General features: G+C 38.3%; 1 protein-coding gene, 1 long non-coding RNA gene and 2 other non-coding genes across 13 annotated transcripts in view; 1 reads left to right on the top strand and 3 right to left on the bottom strand.

Annotated features, from left to right (window-relative positions):
* The window catches only part of cald1a (caldesmon 1a), a 96683-nt gene that overhangs the window by 12252 nt on the left and 56746 nt on the right, over positions 1-27685 (bottom strand). For 6 of the 9 annotated variants that reach the window (XR_008600201.1, XM_055006475.1, XM_055006474.1 and 3 more), the window contains 6 exons: positions 25783-26050; positions 21498-21635; positions 3878-3921; positions 3558-3633; positions 2743-2886; positions 2391-2486 (listed from right to left, as the gene is read on the bottom strand). Coding sequence is in view for 8 of the 9 variants with exons in the window: in XM_055006475.1 (XP_054862450.1) it covers positions 2391-2486; positions 2743-2886; positions 3558-3633; positions 3878-3921; positions 21498-21635; positions 25783-26050 (766 nt within the window). In the remaining variant the exon portion in view is untranslated. Of the gene's footprint in view, positions 1-2390; positions 2487-2742; positions 2887-3557; positions 3634-3877; positions 3922-10166; positions 10631-21497; positions 21636-25782; positions 26051-27685 lie in introns of those variants that run through there. The other 3 variants (XM_055006476.1, XM_055006478.1, XM_055006481.1) reach the window with 2 other exon arrangements.
* LOC129347881 (uncharacterized) lies at positions 2766-10882 on the top strand. 2 transcript variants are annotated; one of them, XR_008600203.1, is made up of 3 exons: positions 2777-8792; positions 9316-9474; positions 10396-10882. It is a non-coding gene; the product is annotated as an uncharacterized LOC129347881 (long non-coding RNA). The 2 variants fall into 2 exon arrangements; XR_008600202.1 differs by having other exon boundaries at positions 2766-9474.
* Positions 18934-19006, bottom strand: trnak-cuu (transfer RNA lysine (anticodon CUU)). The gene has a single exon. It is a non-coding gene; the product is annotated as a tRNA-Lys (tRNA).
* trnak-cuu (transfer RNA lysine (anticodon CUU)) lies at positions 19767-19839 on the bottom strand. Its single transcript has one exon. It is a non-coding gene; the product is annotated as a tRNA-Lys (tRNA).

Below are 27685 nucleotides of genomic sequence, written 5' to 3'. Positions count from 1 at the left end.
ACTGGAACAAGTTCATCTCTATTTGCGGCCACCAGGTGGTGCCAGACAGATAATGTGTCAGTGAGTCGCTTCACTGCATTATTTGAAAATGACCAGAAAACATGTCCTGGATAGAGCAGAGCCAGCAGTGATTATGACATAATGATAACAACAATAACACTATATTGAGGCTGTTGTAACAGTCAGGAAATGAATCTTTTTTTTTTATAAATCAGACCAGTGTGGAGTGAATACAGCGTAGGATCACTACTGAATCCTTAACACAAATATTCATGAAAGTGGACGTTTGAAAAGAGTCAGACTAAAGCAAATGTTGATTTAACCCTCCTAATCTCAACACGTCGGTGGGTTCGAAAAGCATGTTATCTTTATCTCAATTTATAATAACTACAAACGACAAAAACATGCCCTGAAACTACTCCTCAGTGATGTGTTGTTCTGTCAGGCTTAAAATTGGGATATTTCATCAAAATCACTTTGTTCCGCATGCTTAAACGAAATCTTCACCAAATTTGCAATAACCACATTCTGTAAAATCAAAATGAAATAACACTCCTTGACACAACTGTGAAGCCATTAGTGATTCAGCTGTGACCAATAGTATGGATAGAAATATTCTGAAGCTTTTGGGCTGAACTGCAGGCTGTATGTAGGAAGAGCAAAATGGAAACGAATTTAAACAGAAATACTGAAGTATCTACATATGTAGAGTCACCAACTTGCTTCTATTCATTTCTTTATATTGTATGATTTATTGCATTATAACTATATCATACTGCACATAACACATTTTCCCTTCTATTTCTGGCCACGGTTGTGCTGTTTCAATAGAGATGCAGGATTTTCTATTGCAGGGGGAAAAATTATCTTACAACTTTCATTCATTTGCTCATTTTTCACTGCAACATAGTGGAATACTATGGAAACAGCACAACCATGGCTAGAAGCAGAGACAACTGTGTGCAGGATGAGGCAGTTATCCCACAAATCTTTTAAAAAGAAAAAAAGGAAATTAAATTTATTTGATTATTTATTTTTACAAAAATGGAAAAGACCTCAAATTGACCGTAGAATATTTTCCAACTGCCCACAGGAGTTGCCAATACTGGAAAAAAAAAGATGGCGCAACTCTATATGGATATTTTAGTAACTACAGTTTTAATTTGTTTCCATACTTTTCTACTACCTGCTTGGTTTAAACACAGCCTGTAGTTCAACCGAATAATCCATGACCTACACCTCACACCAGCTGCTTTGGCTTCAAACAAAAAAAAAGAAGAATTTTTAAAAATTGAATGTTAGTGAATCTGCATTTCTGTATTTTTGTGTTCTTGCATTGTGCATAATAAATGTATCCATTGGCTTTCATCAGTGCAGGTTTAGAACAAAGGTTAGGTGCTGTACATGATCCAGATCTGGAATGAAGGTAGGGTTGTAAATGCTCACCGGGTCTAAGAATCAGACTAATTCCTGGGTAGGTTTTCTCTGGGTCAGACAAGGAAGAATCTGGGTTGCCAATGAAATCACTTTGTGAGGGATAACCTCCATAAACAACATAAATTTTTGACAGTTTGGTCAATATTTGTACAATACTTCTGTCACGGAAATACTCTTAATCTCAGGGTCGTGGGTTCGAGCCCCACGTTGGGCGAACAGTTTTAGACTGTGGCCACATTACCTAACACTATATCACGTTCCATGAAAGCTGTTAAACTGCACAGTCTAAAGTTCACAGGCAATAACTGTAGCAGAAAAGGAGCTCAAACCTGACAGAGATGCTACATTTGCTATTAGTTGTTAGACAGGTCGGATCGCTTCGCTTCCTAAAATTAGATACTGGATGGTTGTGCGACTCGGCAGTGTATAATACAGCTTCTCTTCAACAGAAATAAACACAGAATACACCCCCTACTGGACAACAATCCACACACAGACCGCCCTCTTCTTGGTTGCGACAGGAAACTCAGAATTTTGGATTTTTTACAGAATCTGATTCATGCAAAAGGGCCATTTTTTTGGGCAGATTTCTAAAAGAGACGTAGAATAAAGTGATTTTGCTGAATAATAAATTCTGGCTGAAACAACACATCACACATGTTTAGTTCAAGGACCATTGGAAACTTGAAAATGTGCCCATTCTGACTGTTTTTAGTTCATGAGTTCAATAAGTTTTACAATTTTGGTGATTTTTGAAGATAGCGAGACTTTTAAACCTGCTGGCAAGTTGTAGGGATCATAAGGTTAAGAAAAAAGTAAATAACTAGATCCAGAGATTTAAAGAAGAAACGGTTGAAGAGGATGCCAGCGGTTTTTAAGCATCTCTCTGAGCTGTGCAGTAAATGTGTGTTTCCTAGCAGCAGCAGCGACAGGTTGCCACGGCGGCGACCTACCGCTGGCCTTCCTCCTGGAGTCTTGCCGCTCTCTGGGGTTTTATTCAGCCAGTCGTTGATGCGGCCCGCCACGCCTGTCTTCATCACAGCTGCTTCCTGTGTGGACAGGGTCAAAGGTCAGTCAAGCGTGGTCGTCACCGGCAACGGGACCAAGCAGGAAGCACCAGTGAATTGGGCTCTTTCCTCTTTCTCTCTCTGTTCTGACTTTCCTACATTCTCCACTGCATCATTTTTATATATATATATATATATATATATATATATATATATATATATATATATATATATATATATATATATATAAAAAAATAAATAATTTATTATTATTATTTTTTATTTATTTTTTTTTTACCTTGAATGGGCTTCCGCCGCTTCCAGGCGAGCTGAACACATTGCCTTTCTCCCACATGCTCTTGATGTTTCGTATGCTGTCGGTGACCATGGGCAGATCCACGGCTCCGGAGCGAGGGGATCGAGACTCCTTGTTCTCTCTCTGCTGGGACAAAACAGTGGGTTTGAACTGCCGAATAGTTCTTTCAAGCTTCTTTTAAAAAAAAAAAAAAAAAAAAAAACCTCATGAGCTTGCTAATGCTTTGGTCTGCCTTCAAAGTGGAATGAGAACTATTACCGATGAAGCCCTGGGTGTTCAAATCAACAGAGAAACATGTTGGACGTGACTTTAAAAAAAAGTATAAGCATGAGGGAGCAAAGTGCTGTTTCCAACTGGGCAACTTATAGACCCAAAGTGACAAGAAGATTGGAATCAGATCTGGAAGTTCTTTATGTGGCCTAATTAAAGTTATTCTCTGGCTTTGGTCCTGCTATCTGATTAGTCGGACCAAAACAAATAAATGTGCAAAGGCATTTAAGTTAATCAGTAACTCTGAAAAAAGCCCGATAAAGGGACAGAAAAGCTCTTTATCAGGGTAAACTTTATACATGTAGCCTTCTTTATTCCTTGTAGTTGACCATTAGCACATAAATGCATGTTATTTTAAAGCATGTCGAGGTAGATAGAGGTAAAAACAGCATCTTCTTTTGTTTTTTATGTGTTACGGCCAGGGTTTTTTAAATACTGCACAGCATTGGGCCAAATGCTTAAATATAAACTAATTACAAACCACTTTATTGCTTATATTGTGCCACAGATGTTGATCTTTTGCTAACCTGAGCAGCTGAGGTGTACTGCTCCAGCCTGTTGTCTATCTTGGACACCACCGGAGAATGAGACGTCTTCACTGTGCTGCTGGGCAGAAGCAAGTAATTAGCAAACAGTACATGAAAAATGAGACCGCTTTGAATATTATACTGCACATACATTATATACAATTTGGTCTTTAGTTCCTAGACTGCAGACGCTCAAGAGGGAATTAAAGCTTCGGCTCTGGATTAACTTTCTTCCTATTCAGCAAAACAGCAGTGCTGAAAAAGCTTTGTTAGTGGGACACAAAATGACTAAAATGATGATGCTTAAGTTGTATTTTTACCTTTTCTGCGCCGATTTGTTCAGGAACTCTGCTCTCTCTCCAATCTGTGGAGAAAAGGTTCGAAAGGCAGCGGGTTATAAATATTGCAGCAGCGTTCCACTAGCGCATAAATCACTGCAACACTTTTAACAGATGTTAAATGCAGCTTTTCTTTTGATTTCTGTACATCTATTTCTTTGTTATTGTGCGCACGAACCCATCTCTGACTTCAGCCACTATTCAGACACACATATGATTCAAAGTAATTACTGGGTTTTCATGATTTATAGCTGAAATAGCAATTATGCTCTAACTCTCTGTGCAATAATCCATTTGACCAAACAAAACTGAATTTTTATAATAGTCAATATGTCATTTTGTCTCATTTTTTTAATATGCTTAACAATTTCTCTTTACCACAACTGTGTTCACAATGCTATGAAAGACATGCACACACACATAGAAAGAGGAAAAAAAACACAGCAAGCTTTTTCCTATCTCTGCCTTTGGACTGTGGGAATCTCAGAGGATTGTTTATGATATACGACTTAAAGGCTAAAAGAGGGGGCAGCACATGCGTTCCTTATATGCACACGCACACACAAATAAAACCTTTAAATGGACTAACTAAAGAAGAAGCGGAAGAAAAAAGCTCCCTGTGAAAAAAGGACCATGTGTTCAGCTGCTACCGAATGTGGGAGTTCCCAAAAATACTCCTCGACAGGAAATTCCCCATTCTCAGACGCGTTTTAAAGAGCTGTAGCCATCCGAACGCAGTTACAGTAATCCTGTTAACCCTAATCGCTTTCCTGCATATCCCTGCCGCCTGTCCTTCATTTCGTCCCTCTGTCCTCCTCTGCCAGACAACACAGCGCTTTATCTACACCACAGAGCCGGGTTATGCTGGTATAGTGCTGATAACATGAAGGCGAGCTCTTGGGACCATGTGTTCCACTGGGAGCTGATTCCTGATAGCGAGGCATATCTTTCTGTGTTTTAGTGTAACCGGAGCCACAAAATGGCAGTTTTCAGTAGTAAAAAAAAAACAAAAACATAACACACAACGGCAAAAAGGAAAGAGCGAAGAAAAAATGTTCTCAAATGGCGTGCATGTAATTTTGAAATCTGAAATAGGCTTTTGACAGGTTGAAGGGGCATGAAATTCACTCAGCACATAAATTGAGCAAGAAATTGTTCAATTTATGTGAGAAGTACAAGAAAACACATCTATTTGCTCTTGTGCAGTTTTTATGTGTAGCTACAAGAAACAGATTTGAGTCGCTTGTTATATGTTCTTTACACTTAGGAGATTATTACACCCCTACTGCGTGCTACAATTGAAAAAACGGTGATATTTAAACTTTTTAGAGCTGCAGTAGTCAATATTTTAGATTAACATTTAAAATTACTTTGTGTAATGTGAAACTCACTGCTCTGTGAAGCATTTTAGGTTATTTTTAGTCTACTGTTTTGGTTTTAACAGCTCTTATCTTTATTGTTTTGGTTCTTTCCTGCTGCTCTCACACAGCAGGGACTTGTTTTCAGTCTAAGAGGCATGTCAAACCCATGATATGCTACCTAAGTATTCTATCACCAAACAGACTAGCTTGGAAACGTATTTAGCAGCTGCATATTTGTCCTAAGAGGTGATGGAGACCAAAAACTGAGCCAAAACAAGGATGAATATAGGATTGCATTCAACAAGTGGCAAAAAACACCACCATAAGTGAATGCTAATGTTGCTACGTGTCTGCTGGATGTGCAAATTAGCAAACATTTGGGACCACATATCAACGATATGAGGAGAATATTACAGCTCAACTGACATTAAAGCTTATTTCTAAAAAAACAGAATGCAGGAAAAGAGACATGGGATAAGTTAACTGCTCCAACGCAAGTAGCGTAAACAGTCAGTGGTACGGAGTAAAGGTTTGTTAAATACTTTTAATTGCTGGAAAGTTAGTAAACGATTCCATCAGAGTATTTTTTTCCGAAAAAACCTGCTAACTTTCATGTCACTCTTGTTTAAATGACGTGTTTGCTATGTTAGCGAGGTAGCTAGCCGCCTACAGTTTGTCAGTAAAGCACGTAGCAGATTGAAATGTTAGCTTCAGAGCATCTTTTCTCTTCTGCTGTTCAACAGAAACTTGTGCTTATCAAACTCCTAAACCACTTAGCACCTGTCACAGCTTGTAAAGTGGAGGCTAATTTGTTAGCATCAAGCCTATGCTCACTTTACATGATAGCATTAATATGACTCTATCTAATGCTAACGTTGCATGTATAAACTGTTCAGAGCTTACAGATTATTATGCTGTTTTTATGTATTTAAATATATTGATAAATTCATCATCAGTGAACATTAAGCTATTCAGAATAGAACATGCAAGGCAAACAAGTTTGGTTCTAGCTCAGATGTACAGGTCAGTTAATGTGCCACAGATTACTTATTTATATGCGTAACATCTGTGTTTTCTTTTACAGCATTCCAATTTCTTTACTTTATGACATCAATATCAGCATCAGCCAAAAACAGCTCAAGTAAATATGCTAATATTGCATTTTACAGCTTCTCCTGCTGCCACTACATGAATGGAAAAACTATACAACTGTGAAACAGAGCAGAATAGATCAGGTTGGATAACACACACCCCGGACAATGTCTTTTTGACACCCTCCCCTCTGGCAGGCTCAGGGTCATGAGGGCACGGACAGAAAGACTGAAAAACAGCTTTTCCCCCGGGGCTATAAAAGCCATATTGTAAGCCTGAGCTGGACTTGCACTTTACACCCTGCATTGTACATTACCCCTGTCCTTTATAGTCCTGTCCATTTAACTCTTTTAGAGTTTATTCCTTTTTAAAAATTTATTATTTATGAAGAGCTATTGTTTACACTATCTATCTATCTATCTATCTATCTATCTATCTATCTATCTATCTATCTATCTATCTATCTATCTATCTATCTATCTATCTATCTATCCTTTCTGTACTGTACTACAGCTGTATTATTTGTTCTATAAACACACATAAAAACTTAACCCTCATGTTGTCTTCATTTACAGGCACCCAAAAATATTGCTTCCTTGTCTGAAAAAAATCCAAAAATTCAGCAAAAAAAATCCCCAAATTTCTGAAAATTTGCAAAACCTTCAGGAAGAAAATTCCAATAATTCCTTAAAAGTTTCCCTTAAAAGTTTTATTAAAAAAAAAAAAAAAATCCCCCAAATGTGGCAAGAAAGTTCTTGTAAATATTTTCAAAAAATGAGTAAAAATCTTTAAAAAAAAAAAAAAAAAAAAGTCCTAAAAATATCTAAAATGATTACATATATATCAGTAAAACTTCTAATATTTTCTTTAAGAACATTCACATAAAAATCAACCAAAATCCAGCGAATTTTTTTGTGTGAATGTTCTTAAGAAATATTTTCAACATTTCTTTTTTGCCACCAAAAAATGTTCAACAACTTCCCAAAAATGTTGAAAATGTGGACATTAGAAGTTTCACTGTGAAAATATCTATTTTTTCCACATTTTCAAACTTTAAAATGGGTCAATTTTGACCCGCAGGACGACACGAGGGTTAACATATAGCACTGCAAAGAGTTCATACACAAATGTTTTTGCGCATGAAATGGGCGACAGACACACACACTCTCAGCTGTACGTACAGTGAACATGACGACAAAGTAAAGCTGCGTCTGTGCGGCGAGTTCAGCAGGTTGAGAGAGAATTAAAACAACATTATTCACAAAAGTGACCACAAACAAACAACGCACTGGATTCTGGTCCGATCACAGATCACACACTATTACAGCCAAAGCTCGACTCTGGAGTCTCACTGGGACGAGCCAGATGGATGTTACAGCTAACTGTCACTAATTAGATTTTCTCCACTGGCTGAAAATTCCCCTTGATTTTCAGTGTGTGGGAGTTGGCTTTTGGCAACACTGGAGACATTTATTCACATTTGAGTTGATTAAACGTTCCTTCGCCGTGACAAACATTTATCTTCGGACGAGGCCGGGAGGGGCGAGCTGGGTGGATTCTGGCTGATCTTTGGTTGTGCATTTCTTGCAGCAAACAGGTTAACATGTCGGCAAAATCACATCAATTACGATTTCCTTTCTCCAGCAGTTGACTTGTGCACATCTCTCTCAGTTCACCGAGTCGCTTTCCATTTCTGACCGCTCCTTCATCTCAGTCAGATAACACTTCATGCAGAAAGCTAAAAGAGGTGAGTGGTGCAGATGCGGGTCATCTGGCACTTAATCTCTCCAAATATTTTGAATGTTTAGCTTAAGCTTTGCTGCGCTGCCGGATGAGTGGGATTTGGAGAACTATAATATTGACTCCATTGTGCTGACAACTGTGCTGGAACCGATGCAAATACAGCAAAGGACAGCAAAAAAAGTACAACAGTCACAAGCACTGTTCCCTCGAAGCTGCGCGCGTGCGCAATTGCGCACTGCTGACGGTCTCCCCGCACAGAAAATCTGCGCTGCACAAAAAAAAAAAAAAAAAAAAAAAAATCCAACCTAAATTGTAAATAAAATAAACACGTAACAATTCATTCTGTGCTATTTTTCAGTGTGAGTCAGTGAGTGACCGGTGACTGGCTGCTGCAGCCAATGATGCGATTCACATACGTATTTACCATAGACTGTATATAATGGTATTTACGCAGCTAATCAACGTCAGGCGTCCTTATGTGCAGCCACCATTGTTGTCATAGATATGAATGAGTAGATAGGACACGCCCCTTTGAGCTGCGTGCTACTGCGAGGCTAAGCTAGTGGGGGAAAAGTTTCAGTGCATTCTGTTGATGTAGACGGCGTGAAAACGGAAACAAGTATGCCGGCTCACTGTGCTGCATACAATTACACACTACGTCGTACGATTGAGACAAGGAAACTTGGAATGACTTTTCATAGGTAAGAATAGTTTTCGGCTCTTTTTTCATTATGAAATCTTCTTGAGAGCTTCCAGTCTATGAGAGCTAACTAGTTAGCCACTAGCAAAACGCTAAGGCGAGCTAGCAGCTTGACAACCAAATACCAGACGATTAATAGTAGCTGTAGTATAGTTGTACAATCAGTAGTAGTAATACTAAAAGTACAAGCAGCAGTAGTAGTATAAACAGCTGTTAGAGTTGTAGAAGTAGTATCAGCATTTGTAATAGTACAATACTTATAAAGCCTAACTCATGTATATCCAGATTACAATCTTTCTTTCTCCAAACCCATTTTATGATTGGATTACAGGCAGTTCTTTAGGACTGCTCTCAAATAATTGAAATGTTACTAAAGAAGGTTATACTTATTAAATTAAATAGCTCTGGTCTCCAGTATATTGGCGAATTCGGTTCTTTGTACTTAATTTATTAGCATGATTTCTTTTTAATATGTTGTGTACAGACTTAATTACTTCTCTGTCTACTTTTCTTACTCCACGTAGGTTTCCCAGAGACTATGGGTTGAGGAGGAATTGGAAGTTTGTCGGCTTAGACCTGGTGTCATTCCATAAGTGTTAAACTTCCCGGCTCATCTTGGAAGAGTACGTGCCAGAAAGACCACAACCAAGCAGCCTTGAGATCTTAGGCAGCATCTCCCTGAGGTGGGTGTTGACGGTGTTCACAGTCAGGTCTGTGGTAATCCCGTCAAAAAACAAAACAGAAAAAAATCTAGATTATAAATCAACATGTAACCAAAGCACTCTGTGTATAACGCCATAGTATAGGATGTAGTTCAGAAAATGTCAAAGTATAGTATGCTTTACTCAAGAATAACATAGTATGGCCTGTAGTTCATAGTACAGCATGTTGGCAAGAAAAAAAAACAAAATAGATTATTATGTGGTTCAAAAAGCGCAAAATGATAGGATGTTGCCTAAAATTGTCATGTATGATATGTGGTTCAAAAAATGTCATAGTGCAGTATATTGTCAAAATAGTATGTAATTCAAGAAAACATCAGAGTATAATATGTCATCTAAAAAATGCCATAGAATAGTAATTTCATTGCACAAGTAAAAGTATAGCAACTTTTAAAACTGTTCCAATTCTTATATGTTGCTAAAAAAACAAAAAAAGTCACAGTAATATGTCAATTAAAAAAGCCTATAGTATAGAGTGTCGCCCAACAAACATCATAGTTTAGCATGTCGCTCTAAAAACGTCACAGTATAGCCTTTAGTCCACAGCTGTCAGTAGGTGAGGAGCAACACAAAAACAGTCCAAACGCTGGTTTCCAGAGGGTTAGATGAGAATTTATTTGAAAGAGTAAGTTTACAACAACACAACATGTGAGGGGGTTAAAAACAAATGGGTGTTAGTAAAATAAAAATAAATAAACAGAACTAAAAGTGAACTTCATGTTGACATTGATGGGCATTCCAACCAGGAACAAAGTAAAAGATAATCAATACGAAAAAAAAACTCTTCCTGTTCACCTCTTAAAACCCAAAAACACACCGCAGTAGCACCCTAAACTAAAACTACCAATGGGTTTCCTGTTTTCCTTTCTGAACAATTCAAAGGTCCCTCTCTATCTCTCCACACATCCACCAACCACTGGAACACATCTCCAAAGTTCTGCCGGGCCAGCTCAGCTTCCCCTCAGAAGAAGTGCTGCCACCTGCCAGATGAAGGAGCCTTTTGAGAGGCAGCTGGCATCGTGATTGGACTGTACTTTGGTCTGTTCCAGTCCAGCTTCAGCTCCAGAGACGGCAGGCGGGACGAGTCAACGGAGGCCAGGTGGACGAAGGCATGAAGCTGAGTACAATCCAGAAAACAACAGAGGAGGAGTGCAGTGACCCAGGGCCAGAACAAACAGAGTATGTCTCTTAGAAAACATCATAGTTTAGCCTTTGGTATGAAAAAACACCATCATATACATCATATATTGTACAAATAACAAGTCAAAGCAAAGAGACATACATTGTAGAATTGTGGTAATTGTGGGCTGACTGATTTACTGATTATTAGTATTTTATTTTTTACGGTAATAAATACATTTAAAAATGGTGTTACTTTGGCTCTGAAACTTTATCTACCTGTGGTCGCTCTGTCTTCTGGAGTGATTTGATTGGTTATACGTAACGTATAAAACTCCTTTAACTTAACATCTGTAAACAAAACAAAAATGTATCAACAAAGTTTTCTGTTAGAGTTTGTGTTCTTCTAAGTTTAACTCAAGATTTTAAATACTTTCTACTCCAAATGTCTCACTAATAATCATTATCAGCCTTAAAAACCCACAAAACACCCCTTTATACTGGACCACACTTAGTACAGTCCGGTTCCCCCTTCTATAAATCTGCTTGGAATCTTCCACTTCCTGTTTGTCAAAGTGGCCTTCTACCTGGACAGGTTTTGTTGGAGCTCATGCAACAAACATTTTGGGTAACTGCACTTTAATATGGATGGATGACACTGAATTAGAGTCTGTTTTAATGAGACTGAGTTAAGATGTGTAGCTGTCATTAAATAGTAAATTATTTCTCAGAATTCACAGAGAAAAGTCTGAAATGTTTGCTAGATTAGCGTCCCACATGTTCTTTGGCTCAGCTAAAGCTAACTCTCGCCAACTTCTGGATCTCTTGAGTTGCTTGTTAAAATATCTTGCTAGAGGTGCTGAAGCTCAGAAAGTCTGAGATGTTTGTTCAGAATAAGCTCATTCTCAAGTCTTATCTGAACTGTCCTCTTTTGTTTGAACTTTCCCTAAACTTAGGAGTTAATGACAGAGCAGCACATCCAGACTCAGTCTCATTTATGTCGAGATTAAACTTCAGTGTCATTCATTGATGTTAAAGTGCAGTTTTTCAAATGTTTGTTGCACATGCTCCCGACCAAACCAGTCCAGGTGGAAGAGGATGTGAAGAGAAAGCTCCAGAGGATGAATATCACACATTTACATTGGAAATAAATGTCCTTTAATTAGACATTGTCATGCAAATTTGGATTTCCCTTTGTTGAGTGCTTTGTTGATGTTGGTTTCTAAATGTTTTTTGACACTCGGCCCCAAAGATTAAAACCTTCTACGGCTCACAAGGTGCAACAATTCACACTTTATCAACTATCTTTCTGACTAAACTAAGATAAAAGTTGAAAAACTGCCTGATTCCTGCATCATGAATGTAAATCTTTTTGGTTTTTATGACAGTAAACTGAATATATTTGGGTTTGACATTTTATAAACCAAAACAAGAAATGAATTACTGGAGAAAACGACAGATTAATGGACAAAGAAAATGTGTTTTCCAACATACATGGCTGAATTACTGCAACATTACAAGATACATACAGTTTAAATTCTATTTTATTCATATAACACCAGTTACAGGTCAAATTGTCTCAAGACACTTTATTTTTATATTTTTTTGTCATACTTAAAATATGACAAAGTGAGAAATTTAAAGCTCTTGACTAACCCAATTTATTGTTTGGTTTTTAAGAGATTAATCGACAAAATAACTTCCTCCACTAAAACTAATAAACATGAGGTCAAATAGAAGGAAGAGTTTTAAATACTGCAGTCCCACGACGACAAGAATAAAGTTTGTCAACAAAAAGTAAATCTGCTGGTGGATTCCATTAAAGTCCGAATAAATGATAATAAAGTGTGATACTAAAGGTTTGTGGTGCTAAAAATGTCCAAGTAAAGATATGAAGTTGAACATGTGGATGGAGGTTGATAAAAGTTGACCTCCCTTCACTTCTGTGGCGCCGACTCCATGGATTTTATGGATGGTGGTTAAAGACCTGTTCTTCTAGTGGTCTTCCTTCTTGTCGCTGTAAAAAGTCAGTCCATCCTGGCCGACTTCAACACCTCTTCATGACAGCTTGTTCTGCCTCCGACCTGGTGGAAACTCCAGAAACTCGGGAAAACCCGTGGAGACTCGAAGAACTCGTGGAGACTCGAAAAACTCGTCGGGCGGGGGAAGGTGTGGTGGGCGGTGGGAGGAGTCAGGGCGGAGAGTAGGCGGGGAGGTGGGTGGTGGCCTCGCCCCTCTACTCCCCACCCACCTCCCCGCCTACTCTCCGCCCTGACTCCACCCAGACTCCGCCTTGGCTCCGCCCATGTGGTCACTTCAGGAACTACGATGCCAAAGGGACGACGAATTTATTTCTTTTCATCTGATCTGTAGCTCAGTGAGTTAAGGACTTGCCTGTGGAGCTGCAGGTCGCTGGTTCAAGACCAGTCCCTTCTTAAATTTATTGAAAATCCTGACAAAGACAAAGAAAGAAAACTGCCAGTGGCGGGTCTCGAACCTGCGACCTTCCACTTGGGAGTCTGTCTTCTTATCCCCTGAGCTATTCGCTCAGATACTAATTCTTCTTTTTTTTGCACATTTATCATCTATTTTTTGTCGTTTTCGAGTTTTTTTTTTAACTCGAGTCTCGACTCGACCGTTTTTCTCAGGAGGTTGGACTTCAGCCTTTGTGCTGGAGGGTGGAACCCTCAGTTCCAAGACTTTCCAAAGCCTCCACACCTCCCGAGTCCTCAGGACCTGAGCTTTCACACAGTCTGAGGGCTGAAATTTTCTAAGTCCCACAGTAGTTCTCTGTGAGTTTGAACCTTCAGCCAGTCTGAGGACTGAAATTTTAGAAGTCCCACAGTAGTTCTCTGTTAGTTTGAACCTTCAGACAGTCTGAGGACTGAAATTTTAGAAGTTCCTGAGTACTTCTCTGTTAGTTTGAACCTTCAGACAGTCTGAGGACTGAAATTTTAAAAGTTTCTCAGTACTTCTCTGTTAGTTTGAACCTTCAGACAGTCTGAGGACTGAAATTTTAAAAGTTCCTGAGTACTTCTCTGTTAGTTTGAACCTTCAGACAGTCTGAGGACTGAAATTTTAAAAGTTTCTCAGTACTTCTCTGTTAGTTTGAACTTTCTGGTTAACAGAAGCCTTAAAACTTGTGACCATGAGTCTTGATTTCACATTTAGACCATCCATCTGAGTTATTCTCAGACCTTCACCTGTGGGTTTTTTAGAAATCCTTAACAAACTTTGATTCTCTTCACTGAACAGTAAAGTTTGTGGAGATCAGAAGGTAACATTAGTTTGATTAATGCCTTCAACTACTAGTAGACTTTATCTGGAAAGCAGTTTTCTTAAATGAGTTCTTAGTAAATCTGTCCACAATCAAACCAAGAACATAGAAAGAGGAAATGTTTGAAGAAACAACTTGATGTTTTCATTTCAGACTAGAAAACACTTTGAGACCTTTATGTGTTTTTGCTCTTTTTGATCGTTTTATTGTCTCTTCTGTTTAATTTGATCTTCTAAAGTCTAACTGGTGTCTTTTCAAATGTTTTGTCTTTAGTTTGATTCTTCTTAAATGTTTAGTTTTGCTCTTTTCTCACCTTTTATTCTTTTCTAATGTCTGATTTGATTTTGAAATGTTTTGTCTTTTTAATGTTTAATTGTTGTTTTTTCAAATGTTTTATTGGCTTGTTTGAAAAATTCCTTTTTCTTTCCCAATGTTTAATTTTTTGATTAAATCTTTGTTAAGGTTTTTCTTTTTAAATGTTTTACCACATTTTAATATTTCATTTTCTTTTTAAATGCTTCATTGTATTTTCTGTTTAATTCCTATTTAAAGTTTTATTGTCTTTAAGATTTAATTTTCAAATTAAACATTTAATTTTTTAATTAAATGTTTTGTCTTTTTAAAGGTTTAATAATCTAACTAAATGTTTCATATTTTTAAAAAAATGTTTAATATTCTTCTTGTTTAATTGTATTTTTTAAATGTTTCATGATCTATAATATTTCATCTTTAATATTTAATATTTTTGTTTAAAAACATTTGTTTAATTTCATAATTACGTTTTGTATCTTCCATTTAATTATCTAATTACATATTTTGTCTCTTTAATATAATTTAATTGTATTTAATGTTTAATTTTCTTGTTAAAAGTTTTATTGTATTAAATGTTTTTTCCCTTGATTTAATTGCTTTTTTCAAATGCAATGTATTTCTTTAATCTTTTTTTGTCTAGATTTTAACCCCAACCCTAAAAATGAAATAAACCCTTAAATCACAATGAAAATACTTCTGTTGTCACAATCATGAGTTAGTCATTTATTCACTTTATCAATTCAACTTTATTTGTTTAGCACCTTTCACACAGATGACAAAACTAAACAAGCAAAGAGAAAAAAAACTATGCTAAAACTATGATTAAAACTCAAAAACATATTTTTAAAAAAAGATTTAACATGGTAATAAAATGTGTTGTGTCCAGGGGATGGAGGGAGTTAATTGAAGTCTTCTTGGGCTCACATGGTAAATCATTTAAAATATAAACTTGATATTCAGTCTAAGGAAACTGCAGAGCGACAGAAGAACCAACAATATCTCCTGTTTTTTCCTTTAATCAGTCGACTCTTCTTGTGCTTTCAGACCAAAGAACTACAGACTCTTCACAACCTGCTCAAACTCTTGGTACAGGACCTCACCACACGGGTCAAGAAGGTTTCCATCTCATTTCTACTCTGAAGCTCACCTTCTCCTGCTCAAACTACTGACAAATGTTCCTGCTGCTCTAAAGTCTGGTCTCCAGAACTTCCTAAAAACTCTCAAAGTCTCTTCTGCTGCAGGTTGCTATGTAGAACTGTTCCAGAAAACCTCACTAAACCACATGGAGGGGCCTCAAGATAGTCGTCCAAATGAAACTGTACAAAAACCAAACTAGCACAACCCAAACGCTAAAGTCTCCTGCAGCCTACCAGAGAACCTCTGAGAACAGAGAGTCAGGGCAGGAACTCTTACCTTCTGGACAACCAACGTTGGCTCTCAAACAAGAATACAGAATGTGTCTGACCAAAAACCTCTGAAGACTCACTACAGCCAAGATAAAGACACAACTCAGCTGCATCAAATCCACTAATCACTGCACACATTAGCACCATGTGCTAACTGTGGCTAAAGAACCACATTTACCAAGACAACTATCCAGTACAAAGCCCTAAAACACACCAAGAAACACATTAAAGACAATTTTACTGCTGGAAGCTGCAAGCTAACGCCTAAAGAACAAACTAAAGCAATGGAGCCAAACCCAGTTCAGTGGAGAGAAACAGAGGAAATGTTTGTCTGCAGCTAAATAAAGCAGGAAGACACTGAGCTGCTCAGGTGTTCCTGATAACACCAAGCAGCCACCTGGACAGCCAATAGGAACACAGCTTACTGGAAGTCCAGAGGGCTGGCTTAGTAAAGTAAATTTAGTTTAAAATTGAAGCAGAAAATTAACAAAGAAAGTTGAAAACCACCTTCTGATACCTGAAATCTCTGAGTTTTCACACAAAGAACACCTGAACATGTCAAACTGGTTTCATAGTAGAACCATCATTGTAAAAACGTCATAGTATGGTGTGTTGCTCAAAAAACATTAGGACCCGGCTGTCAGGGGACAAACATGTAAGAAACATGAGAACAGAGAGAATCCAACCAGTAGGTCACAGTTTATCATCCCCCAGTCATCTCCTGAAGTCCATATGGTGAGAGACATCAGTATCTGGTTGTTAATTTACCAGAGGATGCTTATAATCATGCTGATGTGGTCTGTACTCTACAGTATTTTAGTGACTCAATAAATGCCTAAATTGTTTTTTTTAAAATGCTTTTTAGTTTTTAATAAACATTTAAGAGCCTATATGTGATCAATAAATGGCCTTTGCCTATCTTAAGAAAAATTCACTCAGAACTCTGATATGTTAACAGTACTAAATAAATCAATAAATACATGCATACACACAGAAATAAGTTAATACATTAACTGTGTTAAGATAAGATTTAGATTTAAAAAAAAGTTGTTTATGTTTTTGCAGAATCCAGTATTGCTCACTGGTTGGTCATTACATTTTGTTAGTTTGATTTCACTGTTTAAAATGATGCCACCTTTTTTCAGACAGAACCTGTGATAATAAAACAATACAAAATTTTTAGTTCCGTGTTAATAAAGCACTTAAAGCTTTAAGTATGGCTAAATGTTTTTTTCAAAATTAAATATATCACTCCTTAGGTGGTAGTGGCCCCAAGTTCAGTAAAGTTGAAAAGATATTCACAGATTCGGACTTCCAGCATCAATAACTCGTTAGATATAGGTTGTCAAAACATAAACGGTGCCTCTTTCCCATTGTTGCAAGGCAGACAATGTGCTATAAGCCCAGTTTTATCAAAAGTAGCTGTCTTTCAAGCTACAGGAATAACATTGGTGTCTATGGAGTGAACAGGGTCCGTCTGCAATTTGCAAAACCGCTGCAACAGTAAAGAGAGACAAATATTGGATATGGATGCGATGCTGGTGTGACCACAGTGCACACATCTGATGTTGCTCACAGTGGTCCAAGGGACGCTCAGGGAGTTTGTGTGTTTGCTCAGGCTCATGAAAAATTAGAGGGAACATTGGTTACAAGTAAACTTGAGTTCTGCAGGCAAAGTGTTTTAAAATTACGGCTGCTATAACTGAATTATCTGAATTAATTAAATGGTGTGATTGGCTGCTCAAACCAAAGCTGCAATCATTAGCACTTCCAGCTAACTAGCTTAATATCTACAATAGTAACTGAATGTTGCTTGAAAGGCCAAAGAGCACATCATTAGTCAACTTACTCATTTATTTTCATTCACTGTTGTGTTTGTATGGTATGGAGATGAATTCAGGGGATGTTGTTGTGTCTTTTAATGTCCCTTATGTTTATTGTATTTTGTGGTTGTTTTAAATTCGCAGGTGTAAAGTAAAAGCTGTTAACGTATGATAAGGCATGGTTACTTCTGCCATTCTTCAAGCTCTGCTAACTTTGAAAGGAATGTTTAAGATATTGCAGTAAAAGCACAGAGAGCTGAAATCAATCTACCCTTAACCCAATAACATGGTTTAAAATGCCACCACCCAACGTAGGGCTTGAACCCACAACCCTCAGATTAAGAGTCTCATGCTTTACCGACTGAGCTAACCAGGCTACGCTTTAAGACTAAAATGTTGTGTAAAAACATTTTAAAAAATTGATAATAATGCTTCTAGTAGCTGTAACAGTGAATACAAGTCTTCATGCACCCCCAGCATCTGAGAAATGTTTGGAAAATCATTACTGTGGGCATGTTGTGTGGCTACTTCATTAGCATTAGCTTTGATCGTATGTCCGCATGTCAGAGGTCAGAGCTTGGAAATGTATTTAGAAGCCGCATATTTGTCTTAACAGGTGGTGGAGACCAAAAACTGAGCTAAAATAAGGATGACTATGGATTTACATTTGCCAAGTGGCAAAAAACACCACCATAAATGAAAACTAACGTTGCTACGTGTCTGCTGGATGTGCAAATTAGCAAACATTTGGTAACACACTTCAACTATATAAGGAGAATATTACAGCTCAACTGATATTTAAGCTTATTTCTAAAAAGGAAAAGAGACATGGGATAAGTTAAGTGTTCCAACTCCACTGCAGCACATGCAGGAATTAGCATAAAGAGACAGTGGTACAGCGTCACACTAATCTGCTAACTAGTTTGTGAAATACTTCTAATTTCTGGAAAGTTAGTAGACAATGATTTCATCAGAGTACTTTTTTAACAAAGCCTGATAACTTTCATGTCACTCTTGCTTAAATGACGTGTTTGGTATGTTAGTGAGGTAGCTAGCTGGCTACAGTTTGTCAGTAAAGTACGTAGCAGATTGAAATACTAGCTTCTGAGCATCTTCTCTCCTGCTGTTCGGCAGAAATGTATGCTTATCTAACTCTTTTGCTAGATTAGTGAGCAAACCCTCTACCATTATCACGTGAAATACTTTTAATGGCTGTAAACAATGATTTCATCAGAGCATTTTTTCAACAAAACCTGAGAGCTGTCTTGTCACTCTTGCTTAAACGACGTGTTTGCTATGTTAGCGACGTAGCTAGCCAGCTACAATTTGTCAGTAAAGTACGTAACAGATTTAAATGTTAAGCTTCAGAGAATCTTTTCCCTTCTGCTGTTCGGCAAAGACTTATGCTAATCAAACTCCTTTGCTCGATGAGCTAGCAAACTCTCTACCATTCACCCTCAACAACATTGGTTTAAAATTCCTTCGCCCAACGTGGGGCTCGAACCCACAACCCTGAGATTAAGAGTCTCATGCTCTACCGACTGAGCTAGCCGGGCTAGTCGTTAATTCAACAATGTTGTGCAAAAAATTGAATAAATAAATGATAACAATGCTTCTGCCAGCTGTTACGGTGAATACAAGAATCTTCATGCACTCCCAGCATCTGAGAAATGCATCTGAGAAATGTCAGCGCTTGGAAATGTCTTTAGAAGCCGCATATTTGTCTTAAGAGGTGGTGGAGACCAAAAACTGAGCCAAAACAAGGATGGATATTGGATTTACATTCGCAAAGTGGCAAAAAACACCACCATGAATGAAAGCTAATGTTGCTACCTGTCTGCTGGATGTGTAAATTAGCAAACATTTGGTAACACACTTCAACTATATAAGGAGAATATTACAGCTCAACTGATATTTAAGCTTATTTCTAAAAAGGAAAAAGAGACATGGGATAAGTTGCAATTCCATTGCAGCACATGCAGCAATTAGGTTAAAGAGACAGTGGTAAAGCCACACACTAACCTGCTAACTTGTTTGTGAAATACTTTTAATGGCTGTAAACAATGATTCCATCAGAGTATTTTTTCAACAAAACCTGAGAGCTGTCTTGTCACTCTTGCTTAAACAACGTGTTTGCTATGTTAGCTAGCCAGCTACAATTTGTCAGTAAAGTACGTAACAGATTGAAATGTTAAGCTTCAGAGTATCTTTTCTCTTCTGCTGTTCGGCAAAGACTTATGCTAATCAAACTCCTTTGCTAGATGAGCTAGCAAACTCTCTACCATTCACCCTCAACAGCATGGTTTAAAATTCCTTCGCCCAACGTGGGGCTCGAACCCACGACCCTGAGATTAAGAGTCTCATGCTCTACCGACTGAGCTAGCTGGGCTACTGATTAGCACACAAATGTCGTGTAAAAAAATAAATACATGATAATAATGCTTCTGCCAGCTGTAACAGTGAATACAAGTCTTCATGCACCCCCAGCATCTGAGAAATGTTTGGAAAATCATTAGCGTGGGCATGTTGTGCGGCTACTTCATTAGCATTAGCTTTGATCGTATGTCCACATGTCAGAGGTCTGATAAACTGTAATACTGACCGACATTCAGAGAGCTGAAACTTTAACACTAATTTGAAACCAATAAATGAGGACTGGGTGGGTCACTGTGTTTTCACGTGACCTTACCTTAACAGCTTTTACTTTACAGCTGCACATTTGTAACAACCACAAAACACAATAAACATGAATTTGCACAATAAGGGACATTAAAAGACACAACGACGTCCCCTGAATTCATCTCCATACCGTACAAACACAACAGCGAGCTGGAATAAACAGTGTGATCTTAAACAGGTTGTGTTTGAATGACAATAAATTAATAAGTTGGCTGGTGTTTCCATCTCTTCACTTTTCTCCTGCTCTCTGTGCTCACACATCCTGCATTTTTATATGGCTTAATCTAAATTAGACTGTTCTCACATATTTTATGAAACAGTGAGTGAAACCCAGCCTGTTATGACTACATGTCACGAACCCCTTTCCAAGCTGCAGCTTTGCACTGTTATATTACCCACTTTATAACTCAAACGTTGTCTGACAAACTCATCAAACACATTACGTAAAACCATTTCTTACAAAATAACCGCTCAAAGAGAAAATTACACACTTAATTGCATCTTGTCAGCTGTTTTGCTCTGCGGTGTCAATCAAAGACACACAGAGTCTTCTTCCTGAAGGAGGCATGGACAGCAGTATCACAGCTGCATTTAAAACTACAGACATGGAAACAGATTGTTTCGAACAGGCCTAAATCTAGGAGTTATACAGACATGGTGACCATTTTTGCAGTATTTTGAGCTGAAAAATGGAAGGACACTTTGTAAGGACACTCATTGATTTGCTGAAAAGGGCACAATATAGGACCTTTAAATTGGCAGTGGAGGTCGTCCCAGAGCCGAATTGATGTCTGAATGAAAAAACAGCATGGGGGGGACACGTCACACTAAACACTGAAGCTGTTGCGTTTCATGTAATTTCTCAAAAAAATAAAGACAAGTATACATACTCAGCAACCGAACAGGTGTAGTTTGAATGATAATAAGCATGATTGTTCATTTTTCTTCATTATACTACATAAAAACTTGAACTAGCAAGGTCTACACTGTAATACAAGCAAACTAAAGTGTGTCTTTGTAAGTGTCAGCTAACGGTTTACTATCATCTATGCAGCCATCAAGTGCATATTCAGAATCCCTTGAAAGACTGTTTTAAAACGAGACAGCTGGAAACATTTAAAAGTCAGCGAGGGACGCCGTTTTCAACCGACACACGGAGCTAATGTTTGACTAATTAGCTTGTTAGCTCCAGCTGAAAAAGAAATCTGCCAGAAACAAATTTCTATTCAGCCAGCATCAGCCCACTGTTTGAACACTAGATTTTGACTGGTGTGTCTGACCATATTATCATTACGACTGCATGAGTGCCGGTGGGACGCAGGGCCGGGTGGACGGTCAGATGTGAGAGGTTAGAAATGGTGCACTGACCTTCAGAGAGGAGCCTCGAGGGCTGACACACTTGAACGGTTTGTCCTCCCCGTCCATGGTGTCTTCCACCTTCTGTCTCTTCTCAGCTGCCTCTGCTCTCCTCCTCTCGATCTCCTCTTTCATCTTCCTTTTCTCCTCCTGAGGAAAACAGTTGACGCAGTTCAGCAGATGCACTCATGCATGCAAAACCCTCAACATTTTCTAATTTTCCAGTGTTTTTGGTGCTGACTGGTATTTGTATGTCAACACTCTGAACCTCAAAAATCCATCAGTGGGTTTGAAAGTCATGTCTTCTTTTTAAAAATCACCAAAATTACCAAAATGATCAGAGCAAGGAACAGCAAAAACAGAGAAAACTGATGGATTTCAACCATCTGACGGTCCTTAAACTAATAATTTGATTCAAGATTCAATGATATTTATTGTCATTGCATTTCTACAACCAAACTTTGTTGGCACTTTCAAAAACCAACACATTATAAAAGAGAACAACAAAAAGCTTTATAAAAACAAGTATAAAAAAAGTGTAACAGTGCATTGAGGTGCAATATCTGCTTTAAAATGTCTGATGCGAGTAAAAACTTTTTAACGACTGTTGGAAAAATGAACTAAATCTCAGGTTAAAATCATGACATTTCATCTAAAACCCTTTATTCTACATGTGCAGTTTTAAAAAATGCCACAAATGAAGCATTTACACTCAAAAGATCCTGTAAAAAAAATAAAAATTCTACATCCTTTCACACAATTGTGAAGCCATGAGCGAATCAGCTACAAAAAACTGTCTCGTGACAAAAATTCAGACACTTTTCAGCTGAACTCAGCTGAACTGCAGCAGTGTTTACACAAGGCAGAGAGGAGATTAGTAAGGAAACCAATTACGAATGAAAGTAGTATTTGTTTTTCTAATGTTGGTGACATACGTGGGCACTTTGAAAAATGCTGATTCCGGGTTTTTGCAATTTTTGTAAAAAAATGAATTATGACATAAGTATGTCATACTGCACAAAACACATTTTTTAGTTACCTCAAATTATAACCATGGTTGTGCTGTTTTCATAGCTGTGCAGGACTTTAGATTACAGTGACAAAAAGAATGCAGAGTGAGGAAAAAATGTGACATAAGAAAGAAAAAAAAAACAGCTAGAGGTTGCTTGGAGTTCAGAGTGTTTTTTTCATCAGGGCATTTGTAGGTGGCGCTGTTATTTCCCTGTCCAGCCATGCCGGATATTGCTGCTCATGCTAAGTGCCCACTTCACGTCTGTTTACTCTAAACAAACCGCTGTTGCTGCTGGAAACCGAAAACAGACTTCCTGCGCTCCGGAGGATTTTTGCCTGGGAACAAACTAATAGATGGGTGTTTTGAGGAGAACGTGCAAAATCCCTCAAGAGCCTGGTAAAAGTTGAATGATTTCCATGTGACAGGGAGGATTATTATGTGAAACAGCGTATGTCACAACAACCAGGAATGCAGCTGACCCAGACAATAGATACATGTCACCCTCTAATTGATTTACTTACTTTATCCAATGAAGCAGGTGAGGGACAAATTCAATTACACACAGCAAATTCTTATTTACAGTGATTGTCTGCCTCAGAAAAAAAAACAAAAAACTGGAAAACCCGGGACATGCAGACAAATAGTTAAAAAAGAAAACAAAAAAACAATTAATGTATGAACCATTTGTACTGTATTCAGAAGAGGGCTGATGCTTGGCAGTATATCAGCCCTCTCCAGCAGCCTTGTCTTGGTTAATTAGTCTCTCTGTATCTCTGGGCCATCTTTTAATTACAAACCAAAAGGCCTCATTAACATCACACAAGAGGAGAAGAACAGGGGCAGATAGCGAGAGACGGGCCGCCACATTCGGAGCCAAGATCAACAAAGACGACCAGTCTGGGTAATAGTGAGAATGCGGGGCCTTTAGAGTGAGCGAGCGAGTGAGCGGCTGGGAGGGAAAATGAACGACGTTTCAGCACAGACGGGATCACAAAGGAAGGGGGAGGTTATCGCGGTCGAGATACATAAGGATGAGGTCGTTATGAGAGGAAAGAGGAATAACATATGTGAGTTACAAGTGGGGACCCGAATAGGTTGAGTCATGATAACGGTGACTTACGATGAGATAACGTCACGGCGGCGCTAGCGTGAGTGTGATGCATGAGCTTCAATGCACACAGGTGCAAAGGCTAAATCAACATGAGAGTGGTGAGAAAGAATAAGAAAGCACTTGGGTTGTGTCATTTCAAAGAAATGAGAGAGGAGTAAATGAGACAAATGAGCGTTAAGTCCCCACACGGTGAAAATCCATTTTATTGTGTTTTGTAGTTGTTATAAAATTAGGCGTATGAAAGAAAAGCTGTTAAGATGTAAAGATGTTGACTTTAAGACCACCCAAAACTAGATAACCTCCCAGCTTTAAGAGCCAGTGGGAATTTTACTGAACTGCTACCTTCAAGCAGAGGAGCTAATAGTCGTCAAGCTAATATTTTGCATCATCCTGCCTCCTCACTGCTGCTTCCACATGAGCCATTTAGTACGAGCACCTGCCTCACAGTCCACCAGGTATACTTACCTTTTAGGGAAACTCTAAAATGTCTAAACTGTGAGGAAGACGCACCAAATGTTCTCCTGTTGGCTGCAAGAGTGAACACAAGAGTCTTCATGCACTCCCAGCATCGGAAGAACTGAAGATCCACTGGATTATATATATTTTTGACTGCAATGTCACGACAAAAATAGCATGTTGTGTAGCTAATGTGGCTAACCATTAACTTTGAAGATATGCCACAGGTCAGATCTTAGTGGACAATCAGCGATATTTACGCATAAAAAATATCAGTCAGATATAAAGTTACTCATTTATGTCTGTCAGCTGCTGTTCTGTCAATCACAGACTCAGAGAGAGTCTTCTTCCTGAAGCAACAGACACTGAAACAGCCTGTTTAGAAAAGGACTAAAACCAGGAGTTATACAGTCTCAGCGCAATGATCCATCTTATTACCAGCAGTATTTTGAGCTGCAAATTTGAAAGAGACGTTCTGAGGACATGAGAGACTTTAATCAACTTGCTGAAAAAAGGGTGCAATACAGGACCTTTAACATCACACTGAAATATTTTTTTTTAATGCTTAGAAATTGGTATATATACACTCCTGGTCAAAAGTTTTTTACACGCTCCACTTTTGTAGTTATGTTGAAATGTAAGCAGTTCAAGTCCAGTGAAACTGACCTGAAACTGAACAGTTATCAAAGATTCACCCAACTATACAACAAGATAATGACCTAAAACTTTGTAAAAAGTACCGCAGAAGAAAAGAAAAAATGTTCCAAATGATGGAGGGGCAGCACAGTCTTCACAATTAAACCAACATGTGCAACATATTTATATATTTTACAGTGTTGGAAGAAATGGACGTATTCTAAAACTTGCAAATTATCTAATGTCATTAATGTTCTCTGAGGGCTTTTTGGTTCTTATTGAATACTATCTGCCTTGGTCATTTGATTGGTGCGCTATCTGTGTAGGTGGACAGTAAAAAATCAGTTCCCTTCTGGTTAGCCATTGTTTTCTGCTGACAGTCATATCTGAGATGTGACTATTCCATGCAATACTCCATGCGATACTCCATGCGATACTCCATGCGATACTCCATGCGATACTCCATGCGAGTTGGCAGGACAACTCATTCATGTGAGAATTGCAGTTCAGATATTTGCCAATGCTGACTAGAATGTGTCTTTTCCATGACAACAATAACAGCAAACACAGCGGTGAGTGTGCAGCGAAACAGACTCCAGAGGATCCAAGCTTTTAAACAACTGGTTTCATACTGTAAATCACTGATTTAGGGAAATCTTTATTGTTTTTAAAAAGGAGCGGCTGAGATCCAAGTTACAGGGAAATGACAACAGCTTTATGGCTGTGCTGTGGCCTCTCATGGACCACTTGGCCAGAGATCTAAGCGTTGCAATCAAAAAGGGAAACGCTCGGTTGGATTATAATAAGAAAAAGGAACAACATGAATGGAAATCCAAACTTAACAGCGCAATGTTTCATGTTGTAGAAGGACTGATGTCTTAAATTCCTAAGATTTAACAACAGCAAATGCTGCGTGAGCTTAATGGAAACTGAAAAATATTTTTAGGCAACATGGATTTACACTTTATACCAACATTGGATTTTAGTTTTAAAAACCGGATGAGAAAGAAACAAGAAATCTAGACACAGCAGAACTGATCAAACAGCATCCGTAAAGTGAAACCTAAAAAATCGAATCCTACCTCCTCTCTGGCTTTCTTTTCCGCCTCCTCCTGCTTCTTCTGCCGCTCCTCCTCCTCCAGCACCTTCCTCCTCTCCTCCCTCTTCCTCTTCAGCTCCTCCAGCTCGACCTCGGCCTCCTGCTGCTTCTGCCTCATCTTCTCGAACTCCTCGCTCTCGGCGTCGTCGCGGCGACGTTTCAGCTCCTCCAGCTTGCGCTCTGCCTCCAGGCGGGCGGCGTCGTCCTGCTCGTCGCCCGCGGACACCTCAGGGGAACGAACGCTGCCACGACTGCAACATGAAAACACGGGTCAGGAGGCAGAGCTGGTGGAAGTCCAGGGTAAAGCTTGACATTTGATCCAGACTGAATACTCAAACGCACACGCGATGGATTTATCTCTTTCACACGGACAAGCGGACGCACATGAACACACCAAAACACGCATACAAAACGCCAACAATCACCTTTGCAGAGATAAAGTTACAGCTCGTTTCAAATTTCACACCAGTGTTTCACCCTCAGGACTTACGGTAGGTGACCCATGATAAAAAAACACACCACTGCTGAGCTGAATGCTGAAGAAAAACAACTTGTTTGCTTGTAAATCAGATTCAGATATGCTTTTCAATTATTTTGCAAGGGGCCTCAGGCAATACTTCCACGCTTTTATGGCAGCCTGAGCAACAAACAATAAATGTTACTGTAACATCGATAAGTTCCTGTCTGATAGAACTGCCCCTGTTCAGCACTACGGGTAAAATCAACATTTCTCCTCCATAGCTTTACATATAGAAAAGCATTTTATAGGAATATGTGTCTTCTTCCCCTATCAGATCACAATGATCTGTGATTGTTAGGCAGTTTGATCTTTTCTGCCAGTCTTTTGGCCAAAGAATATTAAGTTACTGCAGTACTTTTCCACAAGTGGTCGATAGTAGAGAGCACTGATATACTTACTTCATATAGTAGTACTACTTTTTCTTTGCTGTAATGTATATTTGACTGTCAATTATTGGGTGGAATTGGATTGTCTGTCATTGATTGTCCTCAAATTAACTTCAAAATAAAGATATCCTGTCTTTTGCTCTAGAATTGGTAATGACAATCAACCAGGTGCGAAATATTGACAATAAAAATGACAAAGTATTGGCAAAACTCCAAGCAGTTTCCAGCCATTTTTCTCTTGTTACAGTTTTTAATGCCATATAAAGTACTGAACCTCTATGGCAACAGAACAACCATGACTAGAAGTAGAGAGACCTAAAAAATCTACTGTGCAGTATGACAGTTATGATGCCATGAATTATTAAAAAAGAAAAAACATTAAATTTCTTTGATTTATCATTTTACAAAAAAATAGGAAAAAAACAGAATCAACCACTGCAACATTTTTCCAAGTACCTACAAATGTTAACAATCAAATCAAAAATGTGACTGCATGCTACAGACATTTTATTACTAACATTTGAATTTGTTTCCATTGTTTATGTGTAAATACTGCCTGCAGTTCAGCCCAGTTCCGCTGAGAAAGTCCATGAATTTTTGTCATTATTGGTCACAGCTGACTCACTGAAGCCTGGTTTCATGGAAAAGCACAGAATTTTTTGTATTTTACAAAACCTGGTGAGTATAAATGGTTTAATTTTGGTAAATTTCTAAATGAGACATGTAGAATGAAGTGAATTTAATGATATATCCAGGCATATGGTGTAGATTTGGTCACAGAGCAAAAGTCAGATATGATTAAGTCAAAGACTGCTTAAGGAAAGTTGAAGATCCAACACTATCCTGTTTATGCAGTTTCTGGCCCTGATAAATGGTATAATTCAGGTAATTTAGAAAAACACTGGGGTTCAAAAGGTGAAACTAGCAATATTTAGCACAACATGCTGCACAGACTAATCACATTCACCTGCAATTATTTA

This window comes from Amphiprion ocellaris, chromosome 21, assembly GCF_022539595.1.
Source record: "Amphiprion ocellaris isolate individual 3 ecotype Okinawa chromosome 21, ASM2253959v1, whole genome shotgun sequence".
Lineage (NCBI taxonomy): Eukaryota > Metazoa > Chordata > Actinopteri > Pomacentridae > Amphiprion > Amphiprion ocellaris.
The sequence above is the reverse complement of the archived record's forward strand: the minus strand, read 5'-3'. Positions and strand labels throughout refer to the sequence as shown.